A 21,402-nucleotide genomic window follows, 5' to 3' on the forward strand; every position below is an offset into this window, starting at 1 on the left:
CTGATTAGAGTAGAATAGGACAGGTCTCCTTCCATGGCTAATGTAGTGTCTGATTACAGTAGGACAGGTCTCCGTCCATAGCTAATGTAGTGTCTGATTACAGTAGAATAGGACAGGTCTCATCCATGGCTAATGTAGTGTCTGATTACAGTAGAATAGGACGGGTCTCGTCCATGGCTAATGTAGTGTCTGATTACAGTAGAATAGGACAGGTCTCATCCATGGCTAATGTAGTGTCTGATTACAGTATGGCAGGTCTCATCCATGGCTAATGTAGTGTCTGATTACAGTAGAATAGGACAGGTCTCATCTATGGCTAATGTAGTGTCTGATTACAGTAGAATAGGACAGGTCTCATCCATGGCTAATGTAGTGTCTGATTACAGTAGAATAGGACAGGTCTCATCCATGGCTAATGTAGTGTCTGATTACAGTAGGGGAGGTCTCATCCATGGCTAATGTAGTGTCTGATTACAGTAGAATAGGACCGGTCTCATCCATGGCTAATGTAGTGTCTGATTACAGTAGAATAGGACAGGTCTCATCCATGGCTAATGTAGTGTCTGATTACAGTAGAATAGGGCAGGTCTCGTCCATGGCTAATGTAGTGTCTGATTACAGTAGAATAGGGCAGGTCTCGTCCATGGCTAATGTAGTGTCTGATTACAGTAGAATAGGACAGGTCTCATCCATGGCTAATGTAGTGTCTGATTACAGTAGAATAGGACAGGTCTCCATCCATGGCTAATGTAGTGTCTGATTACAGTAGAATAGGGCAGGTCTCGTCCATGGCTAATGTAGTGTCTGATTACAGTAGAATAGGGCAGGTCTCATCCATGGCTAATGTAGTGTCTGATTACAGTAGAATAGGACAGGTCTCATCCATGGCTAATGTAGTGTCTGATTACAGTAGAATAGGACAGGTCTCATCCATGGCTAATGTAGTGTCTGATTACAGTAGAATAGGGCAGGTCTCGTCCATGTCTAATGTAGTGTCTGATTACAGTAGAATAGGGCAGGTCTCATCCATGGCTAATGTAGTGTCTGATTACAGTAGGGCAGGTCTCATCCATGGCTAATGTAGTGTCTGATTACAGTAGAATAGGGCAGGTCTCGTCCATGGCTAATATAGTGTCTGATTACAGTAGAATAGGGCAGGTCTCGTCCATGGCTAATGTAGTGTCTGATTACAGTAGAATAGGGCAGGTCTCATCCATGGCTAATGTAGTGTCTGATTACAGTAGGACAGGTCTCATCCATGGCTAATGTAGTGTCTGATTACAGTAGAATAGGACAGGTCTCATCCATGGCTAATGTAGTGTCTGATTACAGTAGAATAGGACGGGTCTCGTCCATGGCTAATGTAGTGTCTGATTACAGTAGAATAGGACCGGTCTCATCCATGGCTAATGTAGTGTCTGATTACAGTAGAATAGGGCAGGTCTCGTCCATGGCTAATGTAGTGTCTGATTACAGTAGAATAGGGCAGGTCTCATCCATGGCTAATGTAGTGTCTGATTACAGTAGGACAGGTCTCATCCATGGCTAATGTAGTGTCTGATTACAGTAGAATAGGACAGGTCTCGTCCATGTCTAATGTAGTGTCTGATTACAGTAGAATAGGGCAGGTCTCATCCATGGCTAATGTAGTGTCTGATTACAGTAGGACAGGTCTCATCCATGGCTAATGTAGTGTCTGATTACAGTAGAATAGGACAGGTCTCATCCATGGCTAATGTAGTGTCTGATTACAGTAGAATAGGACGGGTCTCGTCCATGGCTAATGTAGTGTCTGATTACAGTAGAATAGGACAGGTCTCATCCATGGCTAATGTATTGTCTGATTACAGTATGGCAGGTCTCATCCATGGCTAATGTAGTGTCTGATTACAGTAGAATAGGACGGGTCTCATCCATGGCTAATGTAGTGTCTGATTACAGTAGAATAGGACGGGTCTCGTCCATGGCTAATGTAGTGTCTGATTACAGTAGAATAGGACAGGTCTCATCCATGGCTAATGTATTGTCTGATTACAGTATGGCAGGTCTCATCCATGGCTAATGTAGTGTCTGATTACAGTAGAATAGGACGGGTCTCGTCCATGGCTAATGTAGTGTCTGATTACAGTAGAATAGGACAGGTCTCATCCATGGCTAATGTAGTGTCTGATTACAGTATGGCAGGTCTCATCCATGGCTAATGTAGTGTCTGATTACAGTAGAATAGGACAGGTCTCATCTATGGCTAATGTAGTGTCTGATTACAGTAGAATAGGACAGGTCTCATCCATGGCTAATGTAGTGTCTGATTACAGTAGAATAGGACAGGTCTCCGTCCATGGCTAATGTAGTGTCTGATTACAGTAGAATAGGGCAGGTCTCGTCCATGGCTAATGTAGTGTCTGATTACAGTAGAATAGGGCAGGTCTCATCCATGGCTAATGTAGTGTCTGATTACAGTAGGACAGGTCTCATCCATGGCTAATGTAGTGTCTGATTACAGTAGAATAGGACAGGTCTCATCCATGGCTAATGTAGTGTCTGATTACAGTAGGGCAGGTCTCATCCATGGCTAATGTAGTGTCTGATTACAGTAGAATAGGACAGGTCTCATCCATGGCTAATGTAGTGTCTGATTACAGTAGAATAGGACAGGTCTCATCCATGGCTAATGTAGTGTCTGATTACAGTAGAATAGGACAGGTCTCGTCCATGGCTAATGTAGTTTCTGATTACAGTAGGACAGGTCTCGTCCATGGCTAATGATGTGTCTGATTACAGTAGAATAGGACAGGTCTCATCCATGGCTAATGTAGTGTCTGATTACAGTAGAATAGGACAGGTCTCCATCCATGGCTAATGTAGTGTCTGATTACAGTAGGACAGGTCCCGTCCATGGCCAATGTAGTGTCTGATTACAGTAGGACAGGTCCCGTCCATGGCCAATGTAGTGTCTGATTACAGTAGAATAGGACAGGTCTCATCCATGGCTAATGTAGTGTCTGATTACAGTAGAATAGGACAGGTCTCATCCATGGCTAATGTAGTGTCTGATTACAGTAGAATAGGACAGGTCTCGTCCATGGCTAATGTAGTGTCTGATTACAGTAGGACAGGTCTCATCCATGGCTAATGTAGTGTCTGATTACAGTAGAATAGGACAGGTCTCATCCATGGCTAATGTAGTGTCTGATTACAGTAGGACAGGTCTCGTCCATGGTTAATGTAGTGTCTGATTTATCCCTGCTTCTTTCCTCCGTGGCCCAGTGACGGCGGAGGGGTTCCCCAGCTACGATACAGCCCAGGAACAGCTCCACGAGGCGGGCTACGATGCCTTCATCACTGGTCTCTGCTTCATCTCCATGGCCAACTACCTAGGTACTGCCTTTTACACTGTGTACTGCTATGGGTACTGCCTTTTACACTGTGTACTGCTATGGGTACTGCCTAATACACTGTGTACTGCTATGGGTACTGCCTAATACACTGTGTACTGCTATGGGTACTGCCTTTTACACTGTGTACTGCTATGGGTACTGCCTAATACACTGTGTACTGCTATGGGTACTGCCTAATACACTGTGTACTGCTATGGGTACTGCCTTTTACACTGTGTACTGCTATAGGTACTGCCTTATAAACTGTATACTACCTAGGTACTGCCTTCTACACTGTATACTACCTAGGTACTGCCTTCTACACTGTGTACTGCTATGGGTACTGCCTTTTACACTGTGTACTGCTATGGGTACTGCCTTTTACACTGTGTACTGCTATGGGTACTGCCTAATACACTGTGTACTGCCTAATACACTGTACTGCTATGTGTACTGCCTTTTACACTGTGTACTGCTATGGGTACTGCCTAATACACTGTGTACTGCCATTTACACTGTACTGCTATGTGTACTGCCATTTACACTGTACTGCTATGTGTACTGCCTTTTACACTGTGTACTGCTATGGGTACTACCTGCTACACTGTACTGCTATGGGTACTACCTGCTACACTGTACTGCTATGGGTACTACCTGCTACACTGTACTGCTATGGGTACTGCCTTCTACACTGTGTACTGCTATGGGTACTGCCTTTTACACTGTGTACTGCTATGGGTACTGCCTTCTACACTGTGTACTGCTATGGGTACTGCCTTTTACACTGTGTACTGCTATGGGTACTGCCTTCTACACTGTGTACTGCTATGGGTACTGCCTTCTACACTGTGTACTGCTATGGGTACTGCCTTCTACACTGTGTACTGCTATGGGTACTACCTGCTACACTGTGTACTGCTATGGGTACTACCTGCTACACTGTGTACTGCTATGGGTACTGCCTTCTACACTGTGTACTGCTATGGGTACTGCCTAATACACTGTGTACTGCCATTTACACTGTACTGCCATTTACACTGTACTGCTATGTGTACTGCCATTTACACTGTGTACTGCTATGGGTACTACCTGCTACACTGTGTACTGCTATGGGTGCTACACTGTGTACTGCTATGGGTGCTACACTGTGTACTGCTATGGGTGCTACACTGTGTACTGCTATGGGTGCTACACTGTGTACTGCTATGGGTGCTACACTGTGTACTGCTATGGGTGCTACACTGTGTACTGCTATGGGTGCTACACTGTGTACTGCTATGGGTGCTACACTGTGTACTGCTATGGGTGCTACACTGTGTACTGCTATGGGTGCTACACTGTGTACTGCTATGGGTGCTACACTGTGTACTGCTATGGGTGCTACACTGTGTACTGCTATGGGTACTGGGTGCTACACTGTACTGCTATGGGTACTGCCTTCTACACTGTGTACTGCTGGCCTGTGGCGCTAACCCTACGGCGCTGGCCAAAAGTCTGCTCTCCTTCGTTCTCTCCTGTGGTCAAAGATGTCAATTGATGTCAGATGTCAGCCACCTTTTGAGGATAGTGAAGTGTATCCTACCCTAAGTCCTTCATGGAGGAGTCGATCTGCCACCACAGCTTTTTGAGTCAGGTGTTGTCGGAGGAGACGAGCATGTTCTCACTTAAAAACAATAAGTAGCATGTTTTTATCGATAAAAAGTATTGCGCAACTTAATTTGTTTTCATCACATACATTTTTCTTTTGAGATCCATCCCATGTAAACGTCATTTGCCAAATGTGGTGCTACTGGAGGACTCAATTTCCATCCACGTTCCCTCATCGCTGCCTCTCCTCGATTTTGACCTCAGACCTTTTTTCAAAAGGAGGCGTGAGAGGAGGCGGGAGTTGAGAAAAGGCCATCTCCATGGTAACACTACTGGGGGAACAGTTCCATGGACAGCTTTGAATCTCTCTGATGCCGTGTAGACTATAGCAGTAGCTGCTGTGATATGCCTATGGTCATCGTGGCTGTTTCTCAATCTTTTAAAACTTTCTCTTTCCTTCTCAAGGTACTTTCCTGACTCCCCCCAGAGCCCACATCCCATCCCAATCGAAACTCATCCAACCCTTCGTCAACAAGTAAGATCTCGGTTCTCTCCCCTTCAGTTTCTTTACCTCTCCTACGGGGGGACTCGTGTATATATCCCTTACCTCAGCATGTCTTAGTGTAGTTAAAACACATCTGTCAGCTGTATGAAGCGTTATAATGCTTCGTTGACGTCTCGTGTTTTCGCCAGACTGTTCCTGATGAGGATCATAGATATTCCCTACCTCAACATCAGTGGACCAGACCGTGAGTAGTTCAATGGGATACTATATAACACAGTATTAGTAGTTCAATGGGATACTATATAACACAGTATGAGTGGTTCAATGGGATACTATATAACACAGTATGAGTGGTTCAATGGGATACTATATACTGTACAACACAGTATTAGTGGTTCAATGGGATACTATATACTGTACAACACAGTATTAGTGGTTCAATGGGATACTATATACTGTACAACACAGTATTATTAGTGGTTCAATGGGATACTATATACTGTACAACACAGTATTATTAGTGGTTCAATGGGATACTATATACTGTACAACACAGTATTATTAGTGGTTCAATGGGATACTATATACTGTACAACACAGTATTAGTGGTTCAATGGGATACTATATACTGTACAACACAGTAGTATTAGTAGTTCAATGGGATACTATATACTGTACAACACAGTAGTATTAGTAGTTCAATGTGATACTATATAGTGTACATCACCATGTCCTACAGCACAGTAGTATTAGACACTACCTCGTCTGCATATAGTCGGCAGCCGAAGGAAAACGGAGAGGATTTATTAAAGATGGCATGTAGAAATGGGCCGTGGCAATGATGTACACAAACCATCGGTCAGTGGTGACTGAGAACGTTCCTTGTTCCCCTCTTTTTCTCCCCCTCTGCACCCCCCCCTCTCCTCTGCCTCTCCTCCTCTGCCCCCCCCCCTTCTCCTCTGCCTCTCCTCCTCTGCCCCCCCCCTTCTCCTCTGCCTCTCCTCCTCTGCCCCCCCCCCCCCCTGCAGTCCAGCCCAAGAGGGATCATGTTCTGTACGTTACCTTCCCTAAGGAGTGGAAGACCAGTGACCTCTACCAGCTGTTCAGTGCCTTTGGTAAGACCCACCACATAATATGATGATGATCTATATCACTACTGACCGGGCCAGGTCACTACCGCCGACTGGGCCACCACACCAGGACACCTTTTTAATTTCCATGTCTTCCCGCATGTCTCCTAGGTAACATCCAGGTGTCGTGGATTGATGACACGTCAGCGTTTGTATCTCTGAGTCAGACGGACCAGGTACAGATCGGTGAGTACTGGCCTATCCATAAGCCTCTTCCCTCGGCCCTGTTCCCTATATAGTGCGCTACGTTTGACCCAGAGACCAGCCCTGTTCCCTATATAGTGCGCTACGTTTGACCCAGAGACCGGCCCTGTTCCCTATATAGTGCGCTACGTTTGACCCAGAGACCGGCCCTGTTCCCTATATAGTGCGCTACGTTTGACCCAGAGACCGGCCCTGTTCCCTATATAGTGCGCTACGTTTGACCCAGAGACCGGCCCTGTTCCCTATATAGTGCGCTACGTTTGACCCAGAGACCGGCCCTGTTCCCTATATAGTGCGCTACGTTTGACCCAGAGACCGGCCCTGTTCCCTATATAGTGCGCTACGTTTGACCCAGAGACCGGCCCTGTTCCCTATATAGTGCGCTACGTTTGACCCAGAGACCGGCCCTGTTCCCTATATAGTGCGCTACGTTTGACCCAGAGACCGGCCCTGTTCCCTATATAGTGCGCTACGTTTGACCCAGAGACCGGCCCTGTTCCCTATATAGTGCGCTACGTTTGACCCAGAGACCGGCCCTGTTCCCTATATAGTGCGCTACGTTTGACCCAGAGACCGGCCCTGTTCCCTATATAGTGCGCTACGTTTGACCCAGAGACCAGTACTTGACTTTGGCCGGAGCTCACATGATGGGAGTACCGGGCCAGCAGCACCTCAAATGTTCCACATCTTTATTCTGACCCCGACTCCCGTTCCCCCTCTGTGACCAGCGATGAACACCAGTCGCTATGCGGAGAGCTACCGTATCCAGACGTATGCAGAGTATGTCCAGGGCAGGCAGCAGGTCAGGGAGAGCCAGGGCCATTCTACCCAGTCCTGGGACGAGGACGGCTGGGTTAAACCGCACTACACCTCCCCCTCTACAGTTGGTGCTGGTCCTACTGGCTACAGCTACGGTCACAACAGGTACACGCCTTTCACACACACACACAGACACACTGACACACACACACTGAGACGCGCGCGCACACACACACACACACTTCATTCGATGGACTTTTAATGGAAGAGGGTTGTTGAAAGGCGTCTTGTCCATTAAAATGTCCCTGTTCTCTTATTAAAAGAAGTTAAGGATGTTCTACAAGGTCACCATGGAGTCTCTAAGGCAGGTTGATGTTTTAAATGTGGCTGCCGGTCCATGTGTTGTGGGCGTCAGGCCGTCGTTGGGGAAACGCTGCGTCAGTCCGATCCAGGAGGAGCAGCCTACGGAGGGAGAGGCTCAGAGATCACACGCTGACGGATGGAGTGGCTACACGCACTCTCACACACACCCCGACACGGGCAGCAAGAAGATCAGGACCGACGGTAAGGACACACACACACACACACACACACTCCGACACGGGCAGCAAGAAGATCAGGACCGACGTCTCTAGGGGTTTGTGGGTTTGATCTGGTGTCTCTAGGGGTGTGTGGGTTTGATCTGTGGTGTCTCTAGGGGTGTGTGGGTTTGATCTGTGGTGTCTCTAGGGGTGTGTGGGTTTGATCTGTGGTGTCTCTAGGGGTGTGTGGGTTTGATCTGTGGTGTCTCTAGGGGTGTGTGGGTTTGATCTGTGGTGTCTCTAGGGGTGTGTGGGTTTGATCTGTGGTGTCTCTAGGGGTGTGTGGGTTTGATCTGTGGTGTCTCTAGGGGTGTGTGGGTTTGATCTGTGGTGTCTCTAGGGGTGTGTGGGTTTGATCTGTGGTGTCTCTAGGGGTGTGTGGGTTTGATCTGTGGTGTCTCTAGGGGTGTGTGGGTTTGATCTGTGGTGTCTCTAGGGGTGTGTGGGTTTGATCTGTGGTGTCTCTAGGGGGGGTGGGTTTGATCTGTGGTGTCTCTAGGGGGGGTGGGTTTGATCTGTGGTGTCTCTAGGGGGGTGTGGGTTTGATCTGTGGTGTCTCTAGGGGGGTGTGGGTTTGATCTGTGGTGTCTCTAGGGGGGTGTGGGTTTGATCTGTGGTGTCTCTAGGGGGGTGTGGGTTTGATCTGTGGTGTCTCTAGGGGGGTGTGGGTTTGATCTGTGGTGTCTCTAGGGGGGTGTGGGTTTGATCTGTGGTGTCTCTAGGGGGGTGTGGGTTTGATCTGTGGTGTCTCTAGGGGGGTGTGGGTTTGATCTGTGGTGTCTCTAGGGGGTGTGGGTTTGATCTGTGGTGTCTCTAGGGGGGTGTGGGTTTGATCTGTGGTGTCTCTAGGGGGGTGTGGGTTTGATCTGTGGTGTCTCTAGGGGGGTGTGGGTTTGATCTGTGGTGTCCCTAGGGGGGTGTGGGTTTGATCTGTGGTGTCTCTAGGGGGGTGTGGGTTTGATCTGTGGTGTCTCTAGGGGGGTGTGGGTTTGATCTGTGGTGTCTCTAGGGGGGTGTGGGTTTGATCTGTGGTGTCTCTAGGGGGGTGTGGGTTTGATCTGTGGTGTCTCTAGGGGGGTGTGGGTTTGATCTGTGGTGTCTCTAGGGGGGTGTGGGTTTGATCTGTGGTGTCTCTAGGGGGGTGTGGGTTTGATCTGTGGTGTCTCTAGGGGGGTGTGGGTTTGATCTGTGGTGTCTCTAGGGGGGTGTGGGTTTGATCTGTGGTGTCTCTAGGGGGGTGTGGGTTTGATCTGTGGTGTCTCTAGGGGGGTGTGGGTTTGATCTGTGGTGTCTCTAGGGGGGTGTGGGTTTGATCTGTGGTGTCTCTAGGGGGGTGTGGGTTTGATCTGTGGTGTCTCTAGGGGGGTGTGGGTTTGATCTGTGGTGTCTCTAGGGGGGTGTGGGTTTGATCTGTGGTGTCTCTAGGGGGGTGTGGGTTTGATCTGTGGTGTCTCTAGGGGGGTGTGGGTTTGATCTGTGGTGTCTCTAGGGGTGTGTGGGTTTGGTCTGTGGTGTCTCTAGGGGTGTGTGGGTTTGGTCTGTGCTGTCTCTAGGGGTGCGTGGAGCTGGTCTGTGGTCTGTCTCTAGGGGTGTGGATCTGGTCTGTGGTCTGTCTCTAGGGGTGCGTAGAGCTGATCTGTGGGTCTGTGTTGTCTCTAGGGGTGCGTAGAGCTGATCTGTGGGTCTGTGTTGTCTCTAGGGGTGTGTGGAGCTGATCTGTGGGTCTGTGTTGTCTCTAGGGGTGTGTGTACGGACGTATGCAGGAGTAGTGGACAGTAAGACGTCAGAAGGCTGGCTGAAAACTCAGTAAGTAAACATGTGTACAGTTGAACTCCAGTACTTTCAGTCCTTCAGTCCTTAACTTGGAAAAACTACCTGGGTGTTCATTGAAGGAAGTTACGCCTGTGATTTGGTTGCTGTTTCCTGTAGGTCTGAGTCTGATTCGTCGAGCATGAGTCCGATCCAGGAAGAGGCGGGGTCGGAGGCGGGAGACGACGCTAGTGATCCGGCGGCGGGCGAATGGCAACAGCCTTCAACCATTCAGAGCAAGAAGAGCCGCAAGAACAACAGGATGAGGAAGACTGATGGTGAGACGAGTGAGAGCCACGCTTGTGTTCTAACGACCGAACGACTAAAAAGCACCTTAAGGAAATGCAGAGCTACAAAAAATGTCCAGTTTCGTCCCCCTCAGGTTCTCTAGCAGGTTATTCCAGAGGCTGGGGTATAGTTACTACAGGCTGCCTCTCCATGCCTCTTGGTCCCCCTCAGGTTCTCTAGCAGGTTATTCCAGATGCTGGGGTATAGTTACTACAGGCTACCTCTTGGTCCCCCTCAGGTTCTCTAGCAGGTTATTCCAGATGCTGGGGTATAGTTACTACAGGCTGCCTCGCCATGCCTCTTGGTCTGAGGCTTTGGGAGAGTTAAAAGGCCAGAGGACCTGAGGGACCTGCTGTGGGTACATCACTTAAAAGCATGTCTGATCTGTATTGAGGTGCACAAATCATGGATTGATTTTAAAAATCAATAGAAGAATCTGAAAGTTTTTAATAAACTCGCAGCCAGTGCAGAGACTCTTTTAAACCGGTGTAAAGTGTGTTCTCCTCAGTACCCACGCTGCAGAGACCTTTTAAACCGGTGTAAAGTGTGTTCTCCTCAGTACCCACGCTGCAGAGACCTTTTTAAACCGGTGTAAAGTGTGTTCTCCTCAGTACCCACGCTGCAGTGTTCTGTATATGGTTTTGCAGTTGACCAATGTCTTTCTCGGGTCGACCAGACAGGAGAGCATTACAGGAGTCAAGCCTGCTGGTAATAAAAAGGATTAAAAATAAAAAGGATATCTCTTATATCAAGGTTCCTTTACTGCTGGTGAATTCAAAATGTGTGGCCAGATTTTCTCTTGTTTTCGGCTCCAGTAATAAGAACTTCGGGTCTTGATTTATCTGGAGGAAGTCGAACTGTCTAAATTATTTCAAAATCACTAAATAGTCGAATTTATCTGTGGAGGGAACATCCTCTGGTGCCAGACCCTGATAAGTTGGAACCTAACAGCTTGGCTGTGCGTTTGCTATCTGCTCTATATTGGAACAGTGGTCCGTATCATCACCAGGACAACGAAACACCAGTGGTGTTCCTCAGGTTGACTGACTGGGAACTGTCTCTCTCGTCTTTCCCTCCCTCTAGGTGCAGAGACGACGTCTACTCTGTTCGACGTACCTCAGGTCTGGTAGCGATGGAACCCGAGATCCTGGCTCCTTACCACCTGGGTTCCTACTTCCTACCCCTGGCCACTTGACTCCTACCCCCTAGGACCGGGTTTGGAACGAGGCCTGAAGTTTCAACCAGCTGCACTTATCTGACTGGCTGAGAGAAACGAAGCCATAAATCATGATGATAGGAGTCCGCAGCATGTGGTATAGCAGGATATTCTTTAGGAAAGAAAAAAACGGTCCCAAATGGCACCCTAATCCGTATATAGTACACTACTTTTAACTACGGCCAATAGAGCTCTGGTTCAAAGTAGTGCACTATGGATATGTCCCAAATGGCACCCTAATCCGTATATAGTACACTACTTTTAACTACGGCCAATAGAGCTCTGGTTCAAAGTAGTGCACTATGGATATGTCCCAAATGGCACCCTAATCCGTATATAGTACACTACTTTTAACTACGGCCAATAGAGCTCTGGTTCAAAGTAGTGCACTATGGATATGTCCCAAATGGCACCCTAATCCGTATATAGTACACTACTTTTAACTACGGCCAATAGAGCTCTGGTTCAAAGTAGTGCACTATGGATATGTCCCAAATGGCACCCTAATCCGTATATAGTACACTACTTTTAACTACGGCCAATAGAGCTCTGGTTCAAAGTAGTGCACTATGGATATGTCCCAAATGGCACCCTAATCCGTATATAGTACACTACTTTTAACTACGGCCAATAGAGCTCTGGTTCAAAGTAGTGCACTATGGATTGTTGTGTCCCAATTATTTTTCACTGCTTTTTTTGTTGTTGCTCGCACTGTTTTTCATTTCTGATTGATTGATAAATCCCCTGTATCGTGATGGATTAGGTAGTTACCACTCTGCATGTTGTGGCGCTACTGACAGCTGTTCAGTACGGAGAGAGAGAGAGAGAGAGAGAGAGAGAACTCACACCCAGGCTCTACTCGCCTAACCCACCAGGCTCTGAAATGGCAGCTTGATCTCTGTTCCACTACTCTTAACCAGGGTCTAGATCGCTCTGGTCAAAACTAGTGCTCTATATAGGGGGATGGGGGCCATTTGGTTCACAGCCTGATCTCTGTTCCACTACTCTTAACCAGGGTCTATATCGCTCTGGTCAAAACTAGTGCTCTATATAGGGGGATGGGGGCCATTTGGTTCACAGCCTGATCTCTGTTCCACTACTCTTAACCAGGGTCTATATCGCTCTGGTCAAAACTAGTGCTCTATATAGGGGGATGGGGGCCATTTGGTTCACAGCCTGATCTCTGTTCCACTACTCTTAACCAGGGTCTATAGCGCTCTGGTCAAAACTAGTGCTCTATATAGGGGGATGGGGGCCATTTGGTTCACAGCCTGATCTCTGTTCCATTACTCTTAACCAGGGTCTATAGCGCTCTGGTCAAAACTAGTGCTCTATATAGGGGGATGGGGGCCATTTGGTTCACAGCCAGGGTCTGTGTTCCATGAGTATCAACGTTTATAGAATATTCATCTAGAAATACACTATCTAGATTTGATGCGTGTCTTTGTCCTATAGAAGAGGGAATCGTTTCATGGTGTGGTGTGTGTATTTTCTACGTTGTATCATCCTGAACACCAGGCCAGGCTCGTTGTTCCACGACCTCCTAGTTACTGTCACCGAGTCTGAAATCTTTCCCCTCACTGTGTCTGTTACTGGTGCCAAACCGGTTTAGTTTTAACCGTAAAAAAATGTTGCCTCCGTGACCCGTTCATCGTGAACCATCATTAAGTGTCTCTTAAACCCCCCCCCCCCCCCCCCCCTCCCCAATGCCACTGGACTGATGCTAGTGTAACACTGTCCTGGTGCTGTAGCCCTCCCCTCCCCCCTCCCCAATGCCACTGGACTGATGCCAGTGTAACACTGTCCTGGTGCTGTAGTAGGATTTTAAATATAGTTTAAATAACTTCCTTTTTAAAAGAAATATGTATAAAGGTAAAGCCCCTCCCCTCATTTTATAGATCCTGCTAGAACCTTCTCTAATGGTGTGTCCTAAATGGCTCCCTGTATAGTGCAGTGTCCTAAATGGCTCCCTGTATAGTGCAGTGTCCTAAATGGCTCCCTGTATAGTGCAGTGTCCTAAATGGCTCCCTGTATAGTGCAGTGTCCTAAATGGCTCCCTGTATAGTGCAGTGTCCTAAATGGCTCCCTGTATAGTGCAGTGTCCTAAATGGCTCCCTGTGTAGTGCAGTGTACTAGGGAATAGGGCCCTGTGTAGTGCAGTGTACTAGGGAATAGGGCCCTGTGTAGTGCAGTGTACTAGGGAATAGGGCCCTGTGTAGTGCAGTGTACCTGGGAATAGGGCCCTGTGTAGTGCAGTGTACTAGAAAGGGAATAGAGAGCCATTTTGTGAAACAACAAGAGGTGTGGTTGGTCTTTTCCCTACAACAGACAGTCTAGTGGCATTATTATTTTTGTATGGACGACTTTTTTGTTGTGGCGTTTAAATGTCTTTTATTTTTGGGGTCTTTACTTTCCCCTCGTTGTAAACGTCCTCCCTTTGCAACTGTGTCAAATATTGTATCAATGCAAAACGTGTCAACGTTAAAGAATACGCTGTTTTTGTATGAAAAATGTCGCAACAAATATTTCCTTATGAACAGGAACAATTAAAGAACGTTTCTTAGTAATCCAGTGTTTTTCCTTTTTTCATCTATTTAGTAGTGTTCTGTATCCATGGCAACGTTACAGTACTAAATAGATCCGACAGCGACGGCTGAGATGTAACGTTGCCGTGGATACAGAACAGTACTAAATAGATCCGACAGCGATGGCTGAGATGTAACGTTGCCGTGGATACAGAATCTCAGCTGTCGGTGTAGGATCTATTTAGTAGTGTTCTATATCCTTGGCAACGTTGCAGTACTAAATAGATCCTACACGATGGCTGAGATGTAACGTTGCCATGGATACAGAACAGTAATGTCATGTCTCAGCTGTCGGTGTAGGAGTTTTCTTATGGTTCAGTTTTTGTATTTTTTTTCCCCAACACAAACATGTATAGACAGATCCACATCACCTACGTCTTGACAATTATAATCAAACCTTAAGGTATCATGTGTTTTTTTTATTAGAAATGAGCTCCAGTCAGTTTATCCTTCAATTTCTAGAAGTTGTAGATGTTTTTTCTAAATGTCTTGTCAGTTTGCCTGTGAAGTGTCAACCCTGGTCATGGATATGCTGGCGCAGACCAGATCACAATTTGAATGTTTCTTACGTCGTTGCCAATGAAGGCGCCCAACTGCCTGGCATTTCAGGCTAGAACGCCAGGAGCAATTATATCTGGACAGTGTTAGTCTGAATGACATGTATATAATTATACAACTGCCTGGCACTTCAGGCTAGAACGCCAGGAGCAATTATATCTGGACAGTGTTAGTCTGAATGACATGTATATAATTATACAACTGCCTGGCACTTCAGGCTAGAACGCCAGGAGCAATTATATCTGGACAGTGTTAGTCTGAATGACATGTATATAATTATACAACTGCCTGGCACTTCAGGCTAGAATGCCAGGAGCAATTATATCTGGACAGTGTTAGTCTGAATGACATGTATATAATTATACAACTGCCTGGCACTTCAGGCTAGAAAGCCAGGAGCAATTTTATCTGGACAGTGTTAGTCTGAATGACACGTATATAATTATCTAACTGCACCTCCAATTAATACGCTTCATGTCAAATTCAAATCAAATGTATTTATATATCCCTTCGTACATCAGCTGATATCTCAAAGTGCTGTACAGAAACCCAGCCTAAAACCCCAAACAGCAAGCAATGCAGGTGGCTAGGAGAAACTCCCTAGAAAGGCCAAAACCTAGGAAGAAACCTAGAGAGGAACCAGGCTGAGGGGTGGCCAGTCAATAAATAATAAGAATTTATCATTTTATTTTATTAATAATATTAACAAATAATAATCACAGGCAGAACTGTTTAAACTGGAGCAGCAGCACGGCCAGGTGGACTGGGGACAGCAAGGAGTCACCATGCCAGGTCGTCCTGATGTCCATATTGATCATCTCTGGCTCTGCTGTAAAACTCTCCACTGACCAGACAGTCAAATAACTGAAGACAAAAACTACAACATCAGCATTCAGTTCAAACAGGTTTACTGTCAAGGTTTCCATGATGTTTTTCCATAAGACTCAAACAGCCTTTTGAAACACACACAACATTCATCAATATCATCTGCCAAAGTATTTGACACTTAGGCCTAGATTCAATGAGATCGTCAACCGACATAGCAGATGTTTTGGTGGCTTCTGAGAGGGAACTGTTGGAGCTGTCGACTATACATAGAAAGAATACACTCAGATTTAAAAATCATTCAACTGGCTGTAGATCACATCACATTTCAGTGTTCCAAGGGCTGCGTGGGATTTCTGTGACTGTGCAAAACCGATTGCAATGTCCGCTTGAGGTATAATGCCAGGAGACGCTTATGGATTTGACAGCTCTAACGCAGTTCTACCTCCGACACCACTAAAGTGGATCTGATCGAAATAGAGTCCAAAAAATTTAAACCCAAAAAATTATTTGCTATACACAACTGTGAAACATGTCAATATACTATTAATTCATTGAGTCTCTTAGGTATGTGTGTGGTGGATGGGCGCTTGTTTCTAATTGTCTTGTTTCTTGGTGTGTAACTAAAGAGTTGTGGAAATGTTATCTTGAAGGACAAAGAACAGTCAATCAATAAATGAATCCATTTTTAAATCCAATGGTTGTAAACGGTAGCTGTGTAAAATGCTATGGGCAGCTTTCTGTTGCCATGTCTATGAATTTGAGGTTGTTTTCCCCCCATTCCCATCCCTCAGCTTTCTGTTGCCATGTCTATGAATTTGAGGTTGTTTTCCCCCCATTCCCATCCCTCAGCTTTCTGTTGCCATGTCTATGAATTTGAGGTTGTTTTCCCCCCATTCCCATCCCTCAGCTTTCTGTTGCCATGTCTATGAATTTGAGGTTGTTTTCCCCCCATTCCCATCCCTCAGCTTTCTGTTGCGGTCCAGTCTTGGTCTGAGTCTTTATAAAGAGGTCCAGTCTTGGTCTTGGTCAGAGTCTGAGTCAGTATTAGAGTGTTGCGGGTCTTGACTCCATCGCTGCAGTATACCGGACCAATAGGGGGCGCTGTCTCTCCGGTGTGTCTTCTGGTGTTTCGTAAGAGCTCTTTTCTCTGAGAAACACTTGCCACAGTCAGGGCATTGGTACGGCTTTGCTCGAGGGCTCCGGTCTTGACTCAATCTCTGTTTTTTACCAGGCAAAGAGAAAGCAGAGTTGTGTGCCCCTGACCCGTGTGTGTTGCTGTGTGTCTCTGTTCCGTGTGTGTTGCGCTGGTGTTTCTTCATGGCTTTCTTTTCAGTGAAACGCTTCCCGCAGTCGGGGCACTGGTACGGTTTCTCTCCGGTGTGCGTTAGTATGTGTGTTTTCAGCGTATTTGACTGAGAGAAACTCTTGTCGCAGTAAGTGCAGTGGTACGGTTTCTCACCTGAGTGTATTAGCCGGTGCCGTATTAAAGATGCACCATGCGAAAACTTCATGTCGCAGACGGAGCATTGGAAAGGTTTATCTCCCGTGTGCACCGTCTGGTGACGTTTCATGTATGACTTCTCAGTGAAGCGTTTGTCGCAATGGGAGCATTGGTAAGGCTTCTCTCCTGTGTGCTTTCGCTCGTGGATTACCAATCTATGCTTTGAATTGAATTCCTGGCCGCAAGTAAGGCACAGGAACGGATTCTTCTCTCTTACTTCCTTGTTCGTTTTTTGATGCTTGGTTCTCTGATGATTTGACAAGGCCTGAACCACCCTGAAGGTCTTCCCGCAGTCGGGGCAAAGGTGCTGTTTCTCCTCGTGAGTCACCACATGTTTCTTCAGCGCTCCAGATTCCATAAAACCTTTTCCACAGACAGAGCAGACGTGCGGCTTCGCTACTTGCTCTCCGTGCTGCGTTTTCTGATGTCTTCTCAAAGCTGAGTGGAAGCCGAAGCTCTTGCCGCAGTCGGCGCAGAGGTGAGGTTTCTCTCCAGTGTGGGTCCGCAGGTGCGTCTCTAACCCTGCCTTAGAAGCCAGCCTCTTCCCACATTGAGGGCATGGCTCAGAGACCTGTGTCTTGCCTACCTTCTCTCCTTTATGTCTTCTAACATGTGTTCTAAGATTCGAAGAGTCGTTAAATTGCTTCCCGCAAAGGGGGCAAATGAAGGGTTTCTCCCCAGTGTGCATACGAAGGTGCCTTTGATAACTACTTGAGTGAGAGAAGCGTTTGTGGCATTGGGAGCAGCGAAATGGTTTCTCCCCGGTATGCGTTCTCTGGTGGCTTGTCAGCCTTTCCTTTGTTGGGAAATGGCGCTTGCATTCAGGGCATTGGAATTGGTCTCTGTTTAAACGATGCAATTTGGAATGATTCGTTAAGGTAAATAAGGATGCAAAAGTCTTTCCACAATCAGAACAGAGGTGAGGTTTCTCTTCCGAATGGATGGCTTGATGTTTTATTAAGTATCCAGAATCTCTAAAGCCTTTCCCACAGACAGAGCACATGTGGGGCTTCGCACTACCTGCTGCGTGAAGTGCCTGATGTCTTTTCAGAGATGACTGAAAAGAGAAACTCTTCCCACAGTCAGCACAGAGGTGGGGTTTCTCTCCAGTGTGGGTTCTTTGATGGGACCTCAAGGCTCCTGGTTGATTAAAGACTTTCCCACACACTGAACATTCGTGCCGTTTCACTCCTCCGTGCTCTGAATGACTAAGTTTCTGATGTTTGGTCAAGGAGGGACGGAAAGCAAAGCTCTTCCCGCAGTCGGGGCAGATGTGAGATTTCTCTACAGTGTGGGTCTTCAGGTGAATCTTTAGTCTTGTCTTGGTTGACAACTTCTTCCCACAGTGAGAACATGGATGAAGGACTGGCTTCTTTACGGTCTCCTCCTGTTCTGAAGAACCAACATTGTTTTTGGAAGGTTTCTCTTTGGAATGTTCTCCGGAGTGAGTTCTTTTCATGTGTTTCTTCAAGTTTCCTGGATCATTAAAAGGCTTGCCACAACGAGGGCAAATGTATGGTTTCTCCCCAGTATGAGTTCTCAGATGCCTCTTAAGACTAGACAATTCCTTGAATCCCTTCCCGCAGTCAGAGCACTGGTGAGGTTTCTCTCCTGTGTGGGTTACCAGGTGCTCCTCCAAAGCCTTCTTTGTGGGAAACTTCTCCCCACAGTGAGGACACGGTTCACGGTAGAGCCTCTCCACACCCAACTTATCTCCTGGGTGAGCTCTCCTAAGGTGTTTCTTCAAGTTTCCTGGATCATTGAAACCTTTCTTACAACGAGGGCAAACGTACGGTTTCTCTCCAGTGTGAGTTAGCAGATGTCTCCTAAGACTGGAATGTGTACTGAATGTCTTTCTGCATTCAGAGCATGTGGTTTCAGAAACATGACATTTCTCTCCAGTATGAGTTTTCAGATGCCTGGTAAGGCTGGAAAATGTACTGAATACGTTTCCACATTCAGCGCATATATTTTCCTGTTTCTCTCCAGTGTGAGTTAGCAGATGTCGCTCCAGAATGTCTTTTGTGGCAAAACTCTTCCCACACTGAGGACAGGAGTGGGTTTTCTTGGAGGTTTTCTGCCCTGGTGTTTTCCTGCAGTCCATCAGCTGCACAGACACCCTCTTCAGACCCCAAATTAAGGCGGTACCGGGAGAGGCACGACACAGGGTCTTCGGTGGGTGACGTTTGTCCTAGAAATCAGAAAAAAAAGACTTAATTAATCAGGATGGGAAACCCATTCTCCTGCCTCTCAATGAACTTTGATGTCTTTCAGTACCTTGATTACTCAACCTCATCCTTCTCAATAAAGGAGAAAGTCTAAGAGGAAGAACAACCAATATTCTCCCAAAGCCTTGCATAAGTTGTTGAGAAATCAATGAAAGCAATTGAGAAACAAACTAAATACTCACTTTCTGACTGTGAAAAATAAATACTCACTTTCTGACTGTGAAAAATAAATACTCACTTTCTGACTGGGAAAATAAATATTCACCTTCTGCTCTGGTGTATGCTTCTCTGGAGATAACTCCACCTCCAGCCCATCCCTGACCTCCCTGTCCAATTCTTCATCGCAGTCTGCAGCATCACAATCATCGGACTGGCTGGGACTCGTGGACTCTGCCTCCAGCCCATTGTTAGGCAACCAATCCGTGTCCCCTGCGTCACAGTCTGCAGCGTCATTATCATCATCAGATTGGCTGGGACTCATGGGCTCCACCTCCAACATGTTGCTAGGTAACCCAGCCCCTCCCTCTCCATTCCATTCTCGATCGCAGTCTACAGGATCATCTTCATCGGCTTTGCTGGGACTCACGGGTGCACCACTAGCATCCTCCAGCATCCTTCTGATGTCCTCTTTCAGTTGGACTAACCAAGACATTCCCTGCACCTCTGATTTCATTGAATCCGTATTGTCCCACATTTCCTCCATGACTTTACGCCGCAACGAGCGGTGATCGATTCCTTTAACTTCGGATGCATCTTGGCCATAACGTTCACAAAGGGAGCGTAAATTGTCCTCCGTTAAATTCCATAAACTCTTTTCGATTTCATCCATCAATGTTCCCTTCTTTTGACTCATATTGTCTGTCGAGTTAGAATGTTTCTTGGTACAAAAAAAACAGCAATAATAAATAAACCTAGTTATTGAATGGAGCTGTCACAAGTTTGAGGTGTCTCTCCTCCCGCTGGGCACAGACGTCAATTCAAGGTCTATTCCATGTTGGTTCAAAGTAATTGAATTAAAATGATGTGAAAACAACGCCGATTCAATCAGTGTGTGCCAAGAGGGCTGTGTTTATTCACAAGTCTTCTAGAACTGGAGTCTCATAACACCAGATCTTGTATGGTCACCTGTGTACATAGGAGGATATGGAGTGAAACAACTGTTTGTACCATTCAATATCTACATGTATATTTCGATTCTATTTTTGTCAAGTGTGTCAAATATTTACCTTTTGTATAATGAATTTGTATCTTTAGTTAATAGAACAATATCAGTGACACATTTATTTACCGATTTAATGACATTTCAATGTTCCCATGAGGGATTTTATTTTGAAGGATCCAACCCGGAAGTATTATTCCGCTAGCTAACGGGCTAAGAAAAGAGGAACATCAAGTACAACAGTAACTAATTGATTATGCATAGCTACAATCGTTCTGCATGTAGCTACCAGTCAGCAGAAAACAATGCTTGTATTATTATATCGACTCAATTTGAGCACAGCTTCAAATTAGTTAGCAGGACCAATTAGCTAGCTAGCTACCAAGCTAAACAGAGCAGGTAGCTAGCCAAGCTAACGGTTATGCAAACCTATCAACTAATTACAACGTTTAGACGACCTTTATGACTGTTGGTAGATACCTAATACTTAACTTACCAGCTCGATTTAAGAAAAAATATTTCCCTGTATTTAGCAGTGTAATATTGGCTAGCTTTTCAAACGCGACCTGTTCACGTTCGAGGAGAAAAGAAACAAAGGGGCGGGGACAACAAAGTACGGAGGCTGAGAAAGGACATGACATGAGAGGAGAGCAGTGGTTCTCAAACAGGGGTACTAGGACCACTCCTGCGTTGTCTTGGCTGTGTGCTCAGGGTCGTTGCCCGGTTGGAAGGTGAACCTTCGCCCCAGTCTGAGCTCATGAGTGCTCTGGAGCAGGTTTTCATCAAGGATCTCCCTGTACTTTGCCTCGAGCCTGACTAGTCTACCAGTCACTGCCGCTGAAAAACTTGCCCACAGCATGATGCTGCCACCCTCATGCTTCACCTTAGGGATGGTGCCAGGTTTCCTCCAGGCGTAATACTTGGCATTTAAGCCAAAGAGTTCATTCTTGGTTTCATCAGACAAGAGAATCTCGTTGCCTTTTGTCTGTCATGTGACTTTTTACTGAGGAGCTGCTTCTGTCTGGCCACTCCACCATAAAGGCCTGATTTAGCAGAGTGCTCCAGAGATGGTTGTCCTTCTGAAAGT

General features: G+C 46.5%; 2 protein-coding genes across 2 annotated transcripts in view; one reads left to right on the plus strand and one right to left on the minus strand.

Annotated features, from left to right (window-relative positions):
• LOC109885688 (poly(A)-specific ribonuclease PARN) overlaps positions 1–14,023 on the plus strand; it is a 29,612-nt gene extending 15,589 nt beyond the window's left edge. Inside the window, exons 17-26 of the mRNA XM_031813840.1 lie at positions 3,268–3,378; positions 5,430–5,499; positions 5,658–5,713; positions 6,498–6,584; positions 6,711–6,785; positions 7,532–7,727; positions 7,978–8,126; positions 9,883–9,949; positions 10,073–10,230; positions 11,324–14,023. Coding sequence (XP_031669700.1) covers positions 3,268–3,378; positions 5,430–5,499; positions 5,658–5,713; positions 6,498–6,584; positions 6,711–6,785; positions 7,532–7,727; positions 7,978–8,126; positions 9,883–9,949; positions 10,073–10,230; positions 11,324–11,370 — 1,016 coding nt within the window. The 3' untranslated portion in view covers positions 11,371–14,023. The remainder of the gene's footprint in view (positions 1–3,267; positions 3,379–5,429; positions 5,500–5,657; positions 5,714–6,497; positions 6,585–6,710; positions 6,786–7,531; positions 7,728–7,977; positions 8,127–9,882; positions 9,950–10,072; positions 10,231–11,323) is intronic.
• A 1,467-nt stretch (positions 14,024–15,490) lies between these two features.
• Positions 15,491–20,922, minus strand: LOC116359901 (zinc finger protein 420-like). Its single transcript, XM_031813838.1, has 3 exons — positions 20,812–20,922; positions 19,422–20,281; positions 15,491–19,119 (listed from the first exon to the last, which is right to left on the minus strand). Exons 2-3 carry the CDS (start codon positions 20,007–20,009, stop codon positions 16,426–16,428), a joined length of 3,282 nt encoding a protein of 1,093 aa, XP_031669698.1. The 5' UTR covers positions 20,010–20,281; positions 20,812–20,922; the 3' UTR covers positions 15,491–16,425.
• Between the last annotated feature and the right edge of the window lie 480 nt (positions 20,923–21,402).

This window comes from Oncorhynchus kisutch, unplaced genomic scaffold, assembly GCF_002021735.2.
Source record: "Oncorhynchus kisutch isolate 150728-3 unplaced genomic scaffold, Okis_V2 Okis06b-Okis10b_hom, whole genome shotgun sequence".
NCBI classification, from domain to species: domain Eukaryota; kingdom Metazoa; phylum Chordata; class Actinopteri; order Salmoniformes; family Salmonidae; genus Oncorhynchus; species Oncorhynchus kisutch.

What these genes read in the sequence shown, in the direction of transcription:
- LOC116359901 (XM_031813838.1), bottom strand. Translation starts at nt 20,009, where the DNA reads ATGAGTCAAAAGAAGGGAACATTGATGGATGAAATCGAAAAGAGTTTA. An exon ending in AGCATACACCAGAGCAGAAG is followed by an intron (nt 19,120 to 19,421) that starts GTGAATATTTAT and finishes TCTGATTTCTAG; the next exon opens with GACAAACGTCACCCACCGAA.